We start from the raw sequence: 19,106 nt of genomic DNA on the forward strand, positions 1-19,106 counted from the left end.
TTTGTGATGGCTGGGATATCTCAGTACACAGTTATGAAAATAGTGCCTTTTGCATGCAAAATTATATCAGATTTCTTGGCTAGCTTAGATTGAATTGTGCCTCTTTCTAAACTTGATTTGGTGTACAGACTGAGAAACGTTGCTTCATTACAAGCATTTGTTTAGGTTCTTCTGTAGTGCCTGTTAATTCTCATTCTCTGTCTGAATTAACTGCTTCCCAGATTTTTTATTTTCTGTTATTCTCCTAGGAAACCTGAAATTATAAAAGGCTGTCACTCAGTTGTAGAGAATGTGAAAAAATTCCTCTCATCTATTAAGCTCCTTGACTTACAAAGCAATGCCTGAGAGTTTAAAGACTGATATAAAACCCAGCAGATTATAGGATGAAAAGCATAACCTTGTTTGAATTTTGCACGGATAAAAGAGAATGTGCTTAAATTGAATTAGGGCAGCTTGGCATCATACTCCCACAGAAGTACTGCTGTCTTAGGAAAGCAGTTAGAAAGTGTAAAGCAAGGATACAAGGAAGCCATACCAATATAGGATAGATGTCATTTGCTGACAAAAATCCTTTCTGTTAAGCTGTGTTTCCTGTCAGGGACAGGTCTGCATGTGTTGGACATGATTGCATTATCAAATTAGGATGGAGATATAAATGCTGTTAGTAGAACACTGTGAGCGTGGACTTGACCACAGTCTTTCTTCCCTTCCAGCTTTCCTGGAAAGACATAATATTGACACATAGCCCCATGTGCCAAGAAATGTAAAATCTACCTATTTGATTGGGATTTTAGATACCAGTTATTGTTAAACATTGGTTCATTTTATTTGGTTTTTGTTTTGTTTTAAACTATTTTGTTATATTCAAGAAAATAAATTGATATTTTTATTGGAATAGGAGTTTTTTTGTTATATTTAAAACATTGCAAGATCGTATTTCAAAGGCTCTGTAAATCACATTCAGAACCCTCACTGGGAATCTACAGCACTGAAGTTACAAACAACAATATTATTTTGGCATTATTATATGGGATTACCGTTATGGACTGTGGTTGTGGTAATTGTAGATGATGAGGGTGACAAATTCTATGACCAAGTTTCTGTTTAGGGTGACAACATTATGGTGGAGTCTAATGCACAAAGCTCTGCAGACCTTCATCAAAAGTAAACAAAGTCCTTTTAACAGTTGTAAAAGGGTGGGGTTTGGGAGGGGCCGAGGTTTTTTTGTTTGTTGGTTTGGGGTTTTTTGTGGTTTTTTTTTTGTTTTCTTTTTTTTTTTTCCCAAATCAGTTTCTATTGTTTTGCAAGGATTTCTGTTGGAACAAGGGTCTTATTTTCCAGTGGGAACCTTACAGCTTTGCAACATGCAATAGTTTAAAAAAAATGACATTAAATGAGTTCATTTTGAGGTACTGTCAGTAGTCAGTTTTGGATATCTAATTTTCATCCCAGATGACAAAGTTTTCAACTGTTCATATACCATCCTCAGAGAAAGCACTGTTTTTTCAGAATTACAACAAGTCATTGTTTGTAATGGTCAAACATGCAAGGCCAATGACACATCATACGAATTTCTGAAAGGTGATTCTAGCATTGCTTGAAGGTTGTTGAAGGTTTGTAATCTAATATTTGCATTTAGGATTACAAAATCTCTGACTGCTTGGTGGATTTATACATTCCATATTTATATGCAGAGTAACAAATTAATACAGTTGTGAAAATTTATCAGAAACTACATTTGATAGAAATGAGTATTTGTAAATCATTTTAAGAGAAGACATTTAGCAGTAAACAATCTCCAAACAATCAAATAAGCCAAATGTTACAAAATTTTACTTGTATTTATCAAATAGCTGCATTATTCATTCATGTTTTTAGGGTAGAAGATGTGTTCAGTTAGATATGCTGTTATTTTATAAGGGGGCCTATAAATACTGTGGTTTCTGAACTGCAGGGTCTGCCCAAGAGTACAACATCTTGTTTTCTGAAGAGCACTTCATCTGTGCTGAAGTTAAAGATGAGGATGTTTCTTCCTCTGGCTGGGGATCTCTTCCTTAAACAATGCAATTACTATTTTTGAACTGAAAAATCACAGGGATATTAATTGTTGTTTACACTTACATATTGAATTGCCTAAACTTGAACCTTACATTAAAAAGGAAGTAATAAATTCATTGTGAGTGGATGACCATCTTGTCTTGAATGAGGTATTCAAACACTTGTATGGATTCTGTCTGTGATTTTTTTTCAGGGAAAGGTAAACTATACATGTTCGGCAGTAACGACTGGGGCCAGTTAGGACTAGGATCAAAGAACACTGTCAGCAAACCAACATGTGTTAAAGGTTTGTGTGATCTTTCTCTTTTTCTTCTTTGTTTGGTTTTTTTTTTGTCTTTTTGAAAGGAGACCCTTACGAAAAGCTACTTCATAGGATGAGATTCCAAAATAACTGATTCTTTATTCATCACATGTACACGTTACTGCACAAGATCATGAAGGTAGCTCAAAGGGATCCCTGACTGATTTTCCATTACTTCAGATTCTGAGTTTTTTTGCATCTGAAGATTACGTCAGATACATAGAATCCTGTCATTTTTGAGGGCTCTGATTTTATGTAGTATTTGCCTTTTGTGACAAACCACATCTTTTTTTACTGCAGACAATAATCAGATGGTTGATCTCTGCATCGTCCATCTGTTAGAAGCCAGTGCTCCAACAGCATGGTGTAATCTCTGTGTCACTATTGTCTTAGCAGCTTTGTAAATGAAAAAAATCTATCAGAAACTTTTCACAAGTACTACTACATTTTTAACAAGTGTAAAAAATGCCCAAGGGGGCATAAATGTTAATACATTTTTGTGAGACAGTAAAATAAATTCCTACGTGTTGAAAAATATGTTTTTATTGCACTGTGATCTTCTTGATTCTTTCCTAGCTGTTTTTATATTGTCAAACAAAGCTGAGTCAATACTTTTCCCTATCCCCTTATTTATGTCAAGTCAGATCTATCCCATTAACACATTTCTTTTCACTATTAAATGTTTATCTTCACTCTTTCTGCCAGCAGATCGATCTGTTAGCTTATTGTTAAAAACAAATTATCCTGCTTGTTCAAACTGTTCTTCTTGATTTAGTTTATTCTACTGTCCTTTATTTGCTCCTGTCTCTATTTCACTTCAGCGGGAGAATGCAGCTACTCTCAGGTGCACATCTTCTGTCAGCCATGTGAGAGGTTGATTCTTACCTTGGCTTTAGTGGATTGGGTTTCAAGTTTTGGGTTTACTGTCAAATTGCAATGGAGAATAAAAGACAAAGAGAAGATGACAGCAATTCAAACCAGACCTGGCATCCATTGGAAAAAGTCACAAGGGGGGTATCTTTTTTCTCTTGGCAGTAGGCAGCAGGAGGAATTCCTGGAGCTTTACTCACTAGCTTTTCGTTTTGTCATCACTTGGCTTTGGGAATGGGGTTGCAAGGACACAGTTTCTGCTTGGAGCCAAATGGTTGTGTTTGCATGTTTTCTGAGAAAATATTTTCTGGGACTTGATTAGAGACTAATGAAATTGGTTATGAAAAGTCACCTGCAGCACTGTAAATATAGCATATCTCATAAAACACAATTGATTAGCCTAAGTGAGAGGAAGGTAGGGAGCACAGGCTTCTGAAGAGCTGATTAAGATCACCTCTGAAGTTGGAGACAGAGTTTTGGGATATAAAGATTGTAGGAAGAAGTCACTGTTGGAACTATTATGATTCCAGCCTGATGGTAGTGGTAGGTGTTGGATAGGAGAGGCAGAAACCTGTATTTGGACAATTTAAATTTGTGTGATAGACCAGAGGCAGTTCATGCGTGAGTAGATAGATTTATTTGGTAACTTGGTAGAAGGAACTTCAATCTGAATGTTCAAGAGCTGATGAAAGTTGATCTGGAAGGACTGAAAAAGGGTTTGTGAAAGGGATGATTGTTGTTGGCTTTGTTATGGAGTAGTGCAGTGGAAAAGCAATTAAAGATTTATTATGTAAAAATAATCCTGGTTTAGAGCATTGTATAAGGTACATGGACATTACTGAGAGAAGATAATTTGTTGACAATGAACAGTAACTGGACCAAGGATGGAAAAGTCAGGGAGACATTTTTCCTCTCTTTTTCTGAAATGGAGTGCACTTGTCATAGGAGGAGCCTCTGTCTTCTCTCTTTCCCACCAAAATAAGTCCTGAGCCCTCCCACATGCATTCCCAGTCTTTCAAAGTGACCAGACTGCAGAGAAGTGCATGCAATGGCACTCATTGGTGGTAACTCAGCTGAAATTGAGACAACATGATACATGCAAAATGTGTGGGCACTAGTCCAGGTAGGGCTGCCCTTTGCAATTGAGTTCAGTGATCAGGAAGAGATCAGAACAGAGCAGAAAAGGGATATGAGCACAATGAAGGGAGGTAGGGATGGTAAGACAAAGGAACAGTATGGTTCCAGAGATTTACAACAGTGGGAAAAGTCTAAGAGTGAAGTAACAATAGTACTGTTAATGAAAACTGCAGACAGCTTAAATCATTAATTTTATCCTGGAACTTAATACATTCTTTTAGGCATATCTCATAATGGTAAGTTCCAGGGACTGTGGCATTGGGATGAAGTAACCATCATCAAGTTAACTTGAATGTTTTAAGTTTTTAAGGTCTGACCTATTTTCTTATCTTGAGGGAATACTGATTTGATAAGTCATGTGCTAGATTCAAATTGGCAATGACTCTTGTAATAATTCTGTTGGTAAAAATGTGAAAAGAAGAAATCAGAGCTCCCTCTAGAGCATAGAGCATTTTGTTGTTGAACCAGCTATAAGCTCATTTGTAACTTTCCCTCCTCTTTGGTTTGAATTCTTAGCTTTAAAACCAGAAAAACCAAAACTTGCTGTTTGTGGAAGAAACCACACTTTGGTTTACACAGGTATGTAACCTCTATTTCATACATATTCAAGATATGTTTCTTCCTTTGCTTTCATGCAAAATTACACTGAGAACCCTAGAAGTGTTGAGGAACGAAAAATAAATGAAAATGGGACTGCTAAAACTTAGGAGTTTGACATCCATTTCTTAGAAATTGGAATTTTTTAGAATTGTTTGATTGTTGTGAGCCAATGCATTTATAAACTAATGTTAGATAGTAGTTTCCTGGTAGCAGACATATGGAAAAATTTCTTGCTGGCATTTGAGGTATGGTTAACAATTATGAATATTTCCTTTAAGCCTTGTGAAAAGATGTTGTTATTTTTATATGCATCTGTACTCAAATTTACCTTAGAAAAATAATCTTTGTTAGTGTGGAGTTATGTATGTGAATAAATGCAGTAGAACTGAATGTTTTCAAGTCTTCCAATTTTGTTGCATTTTTGGTTATACAACATAGTCTGGCATTTCAAAGACAAGTTGCTTTATTAAGCTATAAATAAATAAGCAGTAAATTTAAACTTAAAAATAAATTTGTACAGACACAGTGTACAGAGAATTTATGAAGGTTCTTGTCATGCTTCTATAATTTATGCAATGGAACAGCCATCTTTGTGATTGCAATCCTTTAGCTTTCAGTAATGTTATGAAGAGGATTGTTTGATTATTAGGAGGTTTATATATGTGGAGACCCTGAGCACTGTAAATAAGATTATTAAAATAAACCAGTACATTTTAATAACAATTAAATATGCAAGACTGCACAGGGTAAATATTAGTCACCTTTGGTGTACACACTGGCTAGATAATTTCTGGCCACTTATATAGCAAGGACCATTTATAAATTATATGTCAGTTTATTAACACATTTCTGTCTGGGTTTGTGGTAATAATACGCCATATCTGTTTCATCATAGATGAGCACTTTAGATGTGAAACATACTAAAATTAAAAATATAAATCTTAAAGTTCTCTAAAGTTGAAGATATCTGTCATCAGCGCTAACTTCAAGATTCTTAATGAAAATACCTTGTTAATTAAATTGGAAGTTATTTAAATATTAAAATAAGTAAAATATTTCTAATAAAACCTAAGTAAAAATATATTTCATTTACAGTACTCAAAGCTATCAAGTTATTAATTTCTTTAATTTATGTACTAATACAGCTTCAGTTTTTCTTGTGTGTGACATCATTCACCCTTTTCCTCACAGTTTATCTTGAAATGTACATTATTTGTGGAAGGAGCTGCTTCTTGCTGCCAGGGATACTCGTAGTCATTTTCTCAGAGCTCTTGTAGAACTTCCAATCATATTTATTTTTTAGATCAGTCTCCAGAATACTGGGGAATGCAGTCTAAATACATGTAAGGCCTTCAGGAAGTTCTGATCCAACTGTTTGCAGGAAAACCTTGCTAGCTACAACAGAAACTGCTAATTTCAGCTGGAGGGTATTTCAGGGTAACAGACCCTAATGTTTTTGTGATGTTTTTTCCATTGCAAATTGAATTACTTGCTCTGATTTCTTCATTTTGTGTTTTACCTGTGCTTTTCTGTATGCAGAAAAAGGAAATGTCTATGCTGCTGGAGGTAACAGTGAAGGCCAGTTGGGATTAGGTGACACAGAGGAAAGGACCACGTTTCATTTAATTCGTTTTTTTACCAACCAGCACAAGATCAAGCAACTATCAGCTGGGTCGTACACCTCAGCAGCAGTAACTGGTATGAGCAACTGCTAATAAAATCTATTCATGCATGTCCAGCCTGGTGTTCCAGAAAGACATTTATTCCAGCATCCTGTCTGCATATGTGGGTGCATTTTCTGTCTTCACTGTCTTCTTTCCTTGGCAGCCACAGTCATTTTCTGGCAGGCAGTTGCCTATTTTAACACAGTCTGGCAAGGGGTGTGTGTCTCATGAACTTCTTAGAGGTTTCGTGAAAGTTTAGTAGAAATCCTTACAAAGGAGAAACAGTATGAATACCCTCAAAAGGGAAAAAATCTTCAGTTTATTTCCAGGGAAAGCAGCTACAAAACATGAATCCTATGAAAACTAAGCATGTCTAATTCCACTTCTTACTGCAACTATTGTGGTCCATAGGTCCAGGCTGCACAGCTGTGTCATTCATTCCTTACTAATTCTGAGAGAGGCTGAGCCTCTCACCTATTTCTCAGGTGGCAAAATGATACCATCACAACATGCTGAAATCCACATAGTTACAATACTTCAGTCACTGGATAGGTGCTCCTTTATTACCCTATAATGCAATTTCTCAAGTCTTGCTGTAAAGCAGCTTTTCTGTACCTGTTTAGGGTAAGTTATTGAGGCTGTTAATTTCAGAACTTGAGAGAGATGCTGGCCTGCGTGTTTGGTTTTTGGGGTTTTTTATGCCAGTTGCTGACATTCTCTTAAGATTTTTAGGATGATTTTGAATTATTTTAACTCCTAGCACCATCTCAGTAGCACTGTAGGTGGTATTTTTCTATTCGCAACTTACTTCCCACCAATAAGAAATATGCATAGAGAAGACCTTATCTCTTCTAGAAGAACTTAGAGACTTTTCATGTTGTTCACTGGCTTTTTGTTTGTTTGTTTGTTTGTTTTGTTGTTTTTGGTTTTTTTTACTGCCATTGGTCTTTGTTTCAATAGAAACTGCCATTGGTCTTTTACTGCCATTGCCATTGGTCTTTGTTTCAATAGAAGCTGGTCTTAATCAAGCTCGAACATCTACTGTTGTAGTTTAAAGAAAGCAAAATAAAGCTGGTCAATATAACCATCTGTGAGGAGAACTGAAAGATAAGGCAGGAGTAAGCGGGGTGTCTGCCAAAGTCAGGACAGAGAATTAGTTTGGAAGAACGAGAAAGGGGTGATTTGCACCTAGAAATGAGATGCCTTAAATTCACTGTAATATTTTCATACTGACCTCTGGCAACTGAATTGTCTCACACATTCAGTCTTCCTCTTTCTGAAGGAATGTGCTTTTTCTGTTTCTATTTATGGTCTAACATCAGTTGATGCATAAATGTTCTGTGTCACTTTTGAAAAGCTTTAGGGATACCCTCTTACTTCTCACTCTTTTTTGCATTGTGTTAAATGATCATTTTATATCCCTGAGATCATGACATTCAGTGGTATCGTACACAGAGTTTCTGAAATACTCTTCAATAAATAGATAAACTTTTTATTAGTTTTTGTTTTAAATCTATTAACTATCTGTGTCTTCATTTTAGAGGATGGGCAGCTCTTTGTGTGGGGTGATAATTCAGAAGGTCAGATAGGCCTGGCCAATGAAGCCTTCGTCAGCATCCCCTGTAAAGTGGATATTGGAAAACCTGTTTCCTCTGTATCCTGTGGATATTATCACTCTGCCTTGATAACAGGTAAAAGAATGGGAATAGAGGTTAGTGGAGACAAGACAGTGGTTTTCAGATAGTTGTTTGAAACTTGATACACCATTGTTGTTAAGAACTGCCATGTGACAGAAAGCCACCTGTGTAGTTCGGTATTACATTGGAAGAAGAAACCTGCAATTAATTTTCTGCATTTGCACATTGTTGTGTAAAAGTATATTAGAAATAATGAAATATCACATTTTGTTTTCATAAAGGTTATGATGTATATTGTGAAATAATATTATGGTTTCAAAATCCACCTTTTCTTGAGATTATTCTTTTTTTGTGATGATCAAATAATAATCTTCATCTTCTCTAGAAATATAAATGTTAAATATTGCTATGTTATGAGGAAAAATTAATCTCATTTGCTAGAAGTGCAAACGTGTTGTCCAAGTTTGCTGTTCTATCTTAAAAATTAGGTTTTGAAGTCAGTTAAACAGGCAGTATGTGGTATGAGGAGAAGCAATGCTACAGTGAGCTGTTGTCTGATCTCCAGACTAGACCACCTTCTTATTGCTTTCCACCTCTCTCTTCCCCACTCTCCACTGGTTTCCAAAGTGAAGATTCCACTAATTTTTTAATAATGCCAGTATGGATGAATTATCAGCCAGTACTGATGGCATTATGTATGAGCAGTTATGACTTCCTCTCAGCCATATAGATTTACATTATTAAACTTCACCATTTGGTCCCCTCAGAGTAATTAAAGATTGCAAAGGATCGATAGTTTTGATTGTACAGCTTTTAATGGGTACCCAGGAGCTATTCTATCAGTCACCTTTCCCAGATTACTTGATAAATGTTAATTTTCCACATACAATACCTGTACTGCTCTCTGAGAACATGCTGTTAACAGAATGAGAGCTTGCTATGGTGGACAAATATTAATTAGGTGTTATGCTGGTAGTGGGCAACTTTTATTATGGATGCTTTATTACAGTAAATGAATTAAGTGTCTGGGACTGATCAGGAGCTCAGCAACTGTAAGGAAAAATACAGCCTCCTGAACTCAGAATAAATGGGGGAAAAAAACATGCTTACTTCAAGGATGTAGTAGGAATGTGTATATCTCTGCCTTAGAGCCAAGAGCTGAAGATCCAGGACTGCAGCTGGATGCCACAAAAGCTCTCATTAGTAGAAGGGTTGAGGACAAGCATCTAAGAGTAAAGAGAGAACAGTGTGTGCCAATTATCCTAAGGAAGTGGAAACTTTTAATGGAAGGGGATAAGAAAAAAGGCTTAGGGTTGCACCTGGTTAAGAAAAATGGAGATTCTCAAAATATTAATAGAAAGATGTACTGGTTATCACCTGTGAAAATGAGGAGCTGCTGAACCTGTTACTGCTTAAACAGGCCTGAGTATGAGACGGAAAATCTTAATTTTCAGCCTTAATATTTGCAAGTCCTGCACGTATTGGGTTCAGTCTATGCCACTGAAGCTACTGACACACACATGACCTTCTTTGTGGTGAAAGCATAAATTTTTTTACTGCTTTCCTTTGTCCCCTTGCTGACAGTTTTATTTGATTGATACTTCAGCTACCACAAAAATTTAGTATTGGACATCTAAGTACTTTTGCAGAATTGATTTTCTGTTGCACTGATGTCAGTGTGTATCCACACTGTTTAAAAATTAACTTTATGCATTTATTCTGAGCATACCACAGTCACAGGATGTGTTACTTATCAGTTATTTGAATACTATAGAATTACTACATTTCGATTTTCAGGCATCGAACAATACACTATCTTTAATAATGTAACATAGTTGCAGGATCTAAGACTTGGTAAATGCTGTCAGGCTGAACTGATGAGCATGGCACCATATGGTTCTCTTTCTTAATATGTTTATATTTGACAAAAGTTTTTCACTGACTGAAAAACCTGTTGGGATCACAGGCATATCTGGGTTGAAACTAAACAGTGGCTCATGAGGACACTAGAAAACATAGTGTGGACACAGAGTGCCCTCTCCAGGGCAGGATGTTCATTAATAAGGATTGAATAAAACAGTGGTGAAGTATGGATTCCAGCTTCTTTTTAATTTTTTAGCTGAAGTTCTTATTTCTCTGACATTGCTGAGTTTTAAAAGGTTGTTTTTTTTTTTTTTTTTAGTAAACTTTTATCTTTAAGGTGTTTAATGGCTATAAAGCCAAGAGCAATGCCTCTTATGGCTCCAAAAAGATGATGTTACCATTCTTCCTTCTGCTTTCCAGAAGGCTTTCTTTGCAGACAGTAATTTAACTGCTGAACATGTCAGCCACCTGTGTTCTACATGTGGACCCCATTCTACATGTGGACCCCATTGATGCTAAAGTAGTTGTAGAACAGAAGAACAGAATAAATCCTGAATATTCTCAATAAAAATAAAAAAAAAACATTTCTGAAATTTAGACTAGGCACATGCACAGGCAATGGCTAACTCAGTTCCATATGCAAATTAGGAACTAGTCTGATTACTCAGTTTGTATTTGAAAGATGATTGTTTGCTCCCTTTTCCCCCTTCTTTGCATTCTTCAAAGAGTTCCACTGAAAAGAAGCTTTTAGTCTGTAGCTTCCAGCTCTCTTTAGGACTTCTTCAGTGTGTTTCCTTCCTTTTTACAAGCGTGGGATGTTGGGTCCCAGTATTAGGGCTATGTCTCAAGTGAAGTAACAGAGAAACAAACTGCTGGGAGAGTGTAGCAACAATTTTGAGCCCTTATACAGGTCTTTACTTGACTTGCCTTTGACCACACACTCAGGAGGGGACAATTTCCCAGGAAGCATTAAGCTTGGCAAGCATGTACAGCTCATTTGTCCACTGCAGGAGATGGAGAGCAGGAAAAGCTGATGTATCTCACCACTGCTCTGGATTCTACGGGAGAATGAGATTTGTGGAGCCAGAAAAGAATTGAATATATTAGACCCCTTCTAGTGCTTCCCCTGCCTGAACTGTAACTGTAATCAAGGTCAAGATAGATTCTTATTGATGTCTTTTCATAGAGAGCTTCACAGGTTCCTTGAATTCCTTTTTTTAGTGTATTTTGTCATTCTTTTTAAGGACTGGTTTAAGAATCATTCACCACACATGCCCTGAATTTCAGTGTTTGAGACAGTTTTAACCAATTTGCTCTTGAATAAATATTTATTTTCTTTTTCTTCTTCATTTATTCAAGGAATCATAGAGTTATCTAGTTCTTTTGCCCACTCATTTTTGTCCCTCATTTGCCACCAGCCAGGTCTCTTATCTACTCTCAAAGGCACATTTTCCTTTGAGGGACGTTTTCCATTCACTTGTCCATTGCCTTTACATGTTCCCATGATTTAAAGTTTAGTGATACAGAAAATGTGCCACATTAGGGAAATTTCAACATGTGAGAGTGTGTCTCATATGAGAGGAGAAAATTAAATAACCAAGTTCTGTTTTGAACAGTGTCCTTAAAATGCAGGTGTACTGCACACAGTACATCATGTCCTCAGCATGCAAATGTACTGCACACATACTGCACTCAAAATTTATCTGAGTTTGACTGGGTTCTTTTTATGTTTGACTGCTATTCTTCATAGTTTTTAGACACTATTTGCCTAAAAGGGATGTGTAATATATTCAAAAATTGCTTTGGTAAATGGTTTTATCTTTGTTAGCTGGATTATTAAGTTGAAAAAATGTAATAAACTTGATTAGTTTGGGAGGCTTGGCCATTTGAATCTCTAATCCTCTTAATTAGATAGTGATTGGATTAATTTTTTCAGTGCAATAGTGTTTAAAAAAACTGCTGGTCTCTTCAAAGAGAACTGCATAAGTAGTTATCTCCCAAGTGCTTTTGGGGGTTTTTCAACTTGTTACTAGAAATATATGGCTGATCTAAGAGTATTGAAAGAATACTTACCTTCCCAAAAATACGGGGTTCTTTTGTTGTTGTTTTTTTTTTTTCTTTCTTTCTTTTCAGATAGAATGCCTAATAAAATCTCTTTTTGTCAGCAGAATGTTTTGGTTACAGAAAACCTCACATTGCAGTTGATTTTTATCTTTTTAATTGGGCTACTGTTTTAGAACAGAAAACTGATGCTCATGCAAATAACAGCAAAGTATCAGCCTGTTCAGGGTATTTCTGCACATAGATATAAGAAAAAAAATCAGAATTAAACCAGGAAACCAAACTGAACAGAGAAGCCTAAATATGGTCCATAGATTTGAAATTAAATTAAATACACTTTTTTGCAGCTGAGGTAATTTGCTGGTTCTTAAAAAGCACAGACAGGTTGAAATGACTGCAAAAAACTGTTAGAAAATAAGTGCAGAAGAATGTAACAAAGAGGGCACCACATCCCTGTCTGTCAGTGTCTGCAGGGAGGGGGCAGAGGATGGACCAGGCTCTGTTTGGTGGGGCCCAGCAATGGGACAGGAGGAACAGGCAGGAACTGATGGCCAGGAAGTTCCACCTGGACATGAGGAAGAATTTCCTTCCTGTGCAGTGACCAAGCAGTGGGACAGATTGTCTGTGGAGGTTGTGGAGTCTCCCTCACTGGAGATATTCCAGAACCTGCTGGACACAATCCTGTGCCATGTGCTCTGGGATGACTCTGTTTGACCAGGTTGATTTTCCATCAAATTTCCATGCAAAATTAATTTCTGTTTCAATTCAGATCCTTACAGGCCACCTCAGTTGACTTAAAAACTGATTACAGAGGAAATTACCACCTCTCAGAAGCAGGGTGTATAAGGTTTTGTTTCCCTTGGCTACAGTCCTTGCAGGCTAAATATTGTGATTCTGAACTTGGAAGGGACTAAAATCTAGCACCTTTGTGTCCCATCAAAACAGAGTGCTTTTCACAGCTCTTTGGGCATTATACAAATATGTTAAGCTATCCTGTAATGTTCATACACTTTTCTGTCTTTATAACTTGTGTCTGCAGCAGTCTTGACAACCCATCCTTGCTCCTGAGTCCGTGCTGGAAACCATGTGCTGTTCTGTGTTTTCACAGGAGATGGCGAGCTCTATACTTTTGGAGAACCTGCGAATGGGAAACTGGGATTATTGCCTGAACAGCTGAAGAACAATAGAGTCCCACAGCCTGTACTGGGAATTATAGAAAAAGTTAATAAGGTTGCTTGTGGTGGAGAACACACAGTGGTGCTGACAGGTATGCAATTTAACTGGCTGTTCTTATAGCCCTATAACTGAAACTCAAGAATTTACATTCCACTGAAATGTTGGATGCTGTAGTGATCCTAACTGGAGCATCATCATACATCAAGGAGGTAGAAATCCATGTACCACCCAGCTAAGGCAGGCCTGTGCTGCACTGCCCATGTCCCTTGGCTGCAGGATGAACTTGGCCAGGTGATTTTAACAGAGTGGTTTTCAGGCAGCTCCTGGTTGATACCACTGGTTTTACCACTTGCCTCTCCTTGCCTTTATCTGAAACTTCAGCAGCAAGTTCCCATATGAATATTATTTTTATTCAATATAAAATGATTAATTTATCAGTATAAATGATGTATAGAGTTGTTTTGGTTGTAAGAAAATCCTGTAAAAGCTCAAACTGGGGTAGCCTTCCATGGATGGGATACAGCACAGCGCAGTGTACTGGAGTCCTCTTCAATTCCACACAGCTTGGGATTCCCAGACTCTGAAGGGACAGAAAATTATTGATACCATCTTCTTTTTCTTTATAGTCTTAGCTCAAATAAATAGCATTTTAAGAGAACTTTACATAAAAAAGGCTGGGTGCCTTTCTTGCTGGAATTGTAATAAGCCAGCACTGCCTGGTGTAGCACAGATGATTGATACTTCTTTCCTCTAAGGAGCTTGAAATTGTTATTGCAGTGAGCAGGGAAATTCTAGAGGAAAGCTTCCATTCTGTAGTGAATTTAAATGCTCTTGAATATTTAGGAAGTATGTAGGAAGTCACTTTTCAAGTAGCGTCACTATCTACTGGATGCCCAAATTGATTAAATAATCTCTTATTGTGATACAGAATTCGCTTGTGTCTTTGAGGAGAATCTTTAGCATAAATATGAAACTAGTGCAGGCATATGCATTTGACATATTGTACAGGTTATGAAAATCACCAAATACAACTGTTACATACTGGTTCACAGGGCCACAAGTATAGTACTTGGAAAATTATGTGCATTACTGAACTCCTGAATAGTTGTCTGCCAGTGGTGACTTAGCTTTTCCAAGGCATACGTGCAAAGCACTGCCAGCCATTTCTTCCCACAAGTTCTATCCTGACCTAGAGTGGTGTAGAAGCAGGAAAGGTAAGTTTGACTTTGCCTGAAGATAGTTAAAAAAAATTTCAACTTTAGCTTGTAATGAATATAATATGTGTAAAACTGTATAGCCTGTAATTATTTTCCTGCCAAAATGCAAAAGCTAGAAAACCAAGTTGGATGTATAGATATCAGTCCTTAAATCTGTATTCTGAAGGTTCTCTGTAGTTGTCTCTTGTCTATCTTGTGATGTGCCTTCAAGGTTATGTAGCCAAACTTTCTAAAATATAAACTGAAAATGTAACTGAGGAAGATGGTGAATAATATGATGTGGTGTTGTACGGCAAGCCATTGGAAAGAGTAAAGGTGGAAGTGAAATGCTGGGAAGGATTATGTGTAATGAGTCAAGCTGCAAGATTCTGGGTAGGTTAAAATTCCTTTGGGAAAACTATGAAGAGGAAATAGCAGGAGCCAATCCAGGAAATGCAAACATTTGTCTACATTTCAATGCCTTTATCTCCCTTCTTCCACCAACATACTTACTGCAGTATTCTATGTCACAAAATAAATTTCTTTATGAGAAATCAGATTACCATTATTAGTGAAAAAACTGCCATAAATATGGGGCCAACAAATGTATAAATCATAGCATTATTTTATGAGTTATAAAGGGAAGTTTTGTAGAAAGAATTTGATTATCATTATTGATCATTTTTTAACCATAAATCTGAATTCAAGCAATAGATATTTTGACTTAATGGCACTTCATGTGATGAAAAATCATTATAACCAATGACTTATAGAGATTTAGAAGAAAGATAAAGACCTGGATGCCATCATCATTATAGTGAAATCTGTGCAAGAACTAGAACAAAGAGGGAAATACAAATGCCATAGAAAAAATACAGTGAAGAAAATACCATAGTAAGTATGTATGTATGTAAGATTTACTTGCTTATGGAAATAAATTATTTAGTAGAAGGTAAAGAAGAAATTTGGTGCTGGCTGAGCTAGCAGTTGATGATCAAAGTGTTGAGTGCCAGATGATCTAGTTGAGTCACCAAAAGAGGAAAACTGTATCCTCCAACAAAATACGTTTCCTAAAGTTTAATAGCTGTGATAAGAGTGAAAAGTCAGATAGATGTTTTTGTAATGTGATTCAGCTGTTATTAAATAGGTTACAGCTGTGGACTTCTTACTAAAACACTTCAAGTGAAAGAGTAGATGATAGTGGAAATACTGTCTCAAATGAAAGATACTTAGTCAGAAGTATTGGCATAGAGAAATTTTTCTGACTCAAAGAAAAATTTTTGGAAAAAAGTTGTGAAAAGAGATCGCTATGGATACTAATAATTTTAAGTGAGTGTGATATACATACATTACTGGCTTTGCACCAGAAACTTTACTTGAAATCAGTCCTGAATTGCATCTTGAGGTCAAGTGGTGTGACCAGAAACTGAGAATTCTGATGATATATCTTTAAAAAGGAGCAGAAACACTTACACCTCTTTTGAGCTCATTTTCAAAAAAATTAGGAAAGTAATACAATTCTGAAGAAATTCTGAATTTCATGTGTCATACTCCATGAAAATGTGTGCTGCTTGCCCTTAGTAACACAATATATACTGATGGGGATTTCACCCTTTCAGGGTCTTTCCAGTTTTTAAGGATGTGACATTTCAATGTCAGGAAACAAGAATTGAGTGTGTGACTATTGAATATTCCCCTGCTTCATCTATCTCATTTAACATAGCAATAGCACAGGAGAAAATGTCATATGGAAGAACTGTTTCACATCTTGGCTCATTTCTTGACATCATTTCTACTCAGGGTTTATCAAATTAGAAGAAAGCATAATTCAGTTATCTTACAGAGTACAAGGCAAATTTCTTCCTGACTCTCATGTGTAATTAGTCTATTCCAAAGCACTTCATTTGATTCCTTTTTTATGACTGTTATCTATTCTATTGGCAATTTTGTGTAGTAAGAACCACTGTAATCTGGGTTATTAAATCTAGGTACTGTTCAGAATCTCTACAACAAGTATCAGAGTAAAAGGTAGAAAGTATATATTAAAATAATTCTTTGGGGTTTTTTGCTCTGAAATTCCAAAATGGGAAACTCAATTATTTTTCCCAGAGAAAAAGAATTAAATTGTTGAGAGCAGTGATTTAGAAAAAACCCAGTTTTTTAATCACCAGTTTTAGAAATGTTGAGTATGGTATTGGAAACCATCTTCTTTGCAAGCCTTATTGCTACTTCTGCCTTTGATATTTGCAATTGTTCTAGACAATAAACAGAATTGCATTTAAAAATTCTGTCATGCAAAATCTGGATAGCACAAAGCTATTCATTTCATAGCAGTCAGTCAGCCAGTCCAAGAAGATCCTATCCTCATCCCAGATTCGTTCTCTCAGAGACTGAAAAAAATGCACTGACTACCCCCAACGCTTGCAGATACTTCCTGCTGCAAATGAAAGCTCTTGTCATCACTTTCAAATGAAATATGGGAGAGCAGTATCACAATTTGCATGCTTTTTTCAGTAAGGTGTTTTAAAAGGTAGAAAAACAATAAATGTGAATCTAGAAACTGGAGAAGAAGAAACGGATGGTTTGGAGTGGCCTTAATATCTTGCAGTTTTTTTCAGATGATGACAGATCCTCTGGGAATATTTTTTTCTATAAAAGGATATATTACTTCCTTTCATTCTCTGAAAGGAAGGAAAGCAAAGATAACTCTTCAAAGGAAAAAGTGAAGCAGACCTTTGAGAATAGAACGTTTGACATAAGAACATTAGTGCATTAATATGTAAAATGTTGGATTTTTCATCTTCTGTCTCAAGGTCTTTTAAAAAGAAAAGAAAGCCAAGACACCCTTTTGAAGGAGGACAAAAAGGATGTCAAAGCTCTACCTTTTCCTGACAGAACTCACGATTCAGACCATGTAGGATTATAAGATTTTTCAAACCATTCTTAAGTCTGTATACTATTTATACTGAAATCCCCAAATCCAGTTACTAACTCTGGTAATACTGAACATTGTGTTGACAGCAGATTTTTTACAGTAATAGTTTTCATCATAAGCTGTTTAAAAATAAATCTATTGTGAGTGAATAGTTCATTGGCATAATAGTTATAGTAGTAATAGTAATAATAATAGTAATAATAATGTTCAGGGGAAATGAATTTATGTGGACAGGCCACCAAGATGATTAGAGGGATCCAGCACCTCCCCTGTGAGGAAAGGCTGAGAGAATTGGGGTTGTTCAGCCTGGAAAGAGAAGGTTCTGAGCTGATCTAATTGCAGTCTCCAGTACCTGAAAGGAGCCTACAAGGAAGATGAAGAGACACTATTTACTAGGGCTTGGCATGACAGGACAACAGGGAATGACTTCAGACTGAAAGAGAGTAGCTTTAGATTGGATATCAGGAAAAAATTCTTTACTGTTAGGGTGGTGAGGCCCTGGCACAGATTGCCTGGAGAAGTTGTGGTTGCTGCATCCCCGGAAGTGTTCAAAGCCAGGCTGGATGGGGCTCTGAACAACCTGGTCTAGTGAAAGCTGTCCCTGCCCAAAGCAAGGGGTTGGAACCTGATGACCTTTAAGGCCTCTTCCAACCCAAACCATTCCATGATTCTGTGTTTCTGTGATACAAGCATAACTGTCTGTTTCATTTTTAGGAAAATGGATTTTTTAACTTCATCTGTAGCCTTAGATACATAGCAGGGAATACATGATTCTGAAAAAAATTCTTTGAGCTCACACAATCTTTCAGCAAATGACATGTTTAAAACAAAGATATGAAAGCTATTGTGAGAGTGATTTTTGCCTAGGATTTTTGCCTATGTAGAGTTTTGCCTAGGACTATTTTATTGATAGTGCAAATGGTCACGGAGATTACAAAAGATGCCTGCAAAGGTGGAAGATAACACAGATACAGGGAAGTATCCCTGTTCTTCCAAAAAGGGAAGTGTAGGAAGTAAAGAAGCAGCTCTTCTAGCACTCAGGTGTTGGAGATCACTTGGAACAGCAGACCCACTGTCTTCTGTGTAAGCTCTGAAACCATTTCTCCCCATCCTCCAAGGGCCCTCTCATGGGCTGCTGCTGTGTTCAGAATGATTGGCCTTTTTCCTCATTTTCAGTAGAAACAGAGGAAATAAAAAATTCTCAGCACTTTTAATGTTAACATTTGAGGAAATCTTCCTCTCAACACAAATGCAGATGACATTGCATGTTTCATACTAGCATTAAAGACAAAAACCTCGAAGTTCTCTCAAAGTAATTATGTTAATCAGATAAAGCCATATAGTTACAAGATCTGTCAGTTTCCAAAGAATTGTTAAAACAAATGGAGTACTTCTAAACAGAATTTATGGAATCAGCATCCTGAGAAAACAACTTGCTAAAATAAAGATGATACTTTTGTTTGCCTAAAGAAAACTTCTGTCTTTCAGGTGTAGTTTCTTGATTCTTATGCAGGAAGTCTAAATACTACAGGAAAGTCCATACTACTTCCTTTACTTTATTAAGTTCCGGGCAAGGTGTTGCTTTCTTGCACTAAAATTTCCAGCAGA

The 19,106-nt window shown here is 36.6% G+C and overlaps 1 protein-coding gene across 1 annotated transcript in view; it reads left to right on the forward strand.

Annotated features, from left to right (window-relative positions):
- RPGR (retinitis pigmentosa GTPase regulator) overlaps positions 1–19,106 on the forward strand; it is a 37,447-nt gene that overhangs the window by 7,137 nt on the left and 11,204 nt on the right. Inside the window, exons 3-7 of the mRNA XM_069028850.1 lie at positions 2,252–2,344; positions 4,883–4,945; positions 6,506–6,664; positions 8,172–8,321; positions 13,300–13,458. Of these exons, the coding sequence (XP_068884951.1) occupies positions 2,252–2,344; positions 4,883–4,945; positions 6,506–6,664; positions 8,172–8,321; positions 13,300–13,458 (624 nt within the window). The remainder of the gene's footprint in view (positions 1–2,251; positions 2,345–4,882; positions 4,946–6,505; positions 6,665–8,171; positions 8,322–13,299; positions 13,459–19,106) is intronic.

The sequence above is a fragment of the Aphelocoma coerulescens genome, chromosome 1 (genome assembly GCF_041296385.1).
Source record: "Aphelocoma coerulescens isolate FSJ_1873_10779 chromosome 1, UR_Acoe_1.0, whole genome shotgun sequence".
NCBI classification, from domain to species: Eukaryota; Metazoa; Chordata; class Aves; order Passeriformes; family Corvidae; genus Aphelocoma; species Aphelocoma coerulescens.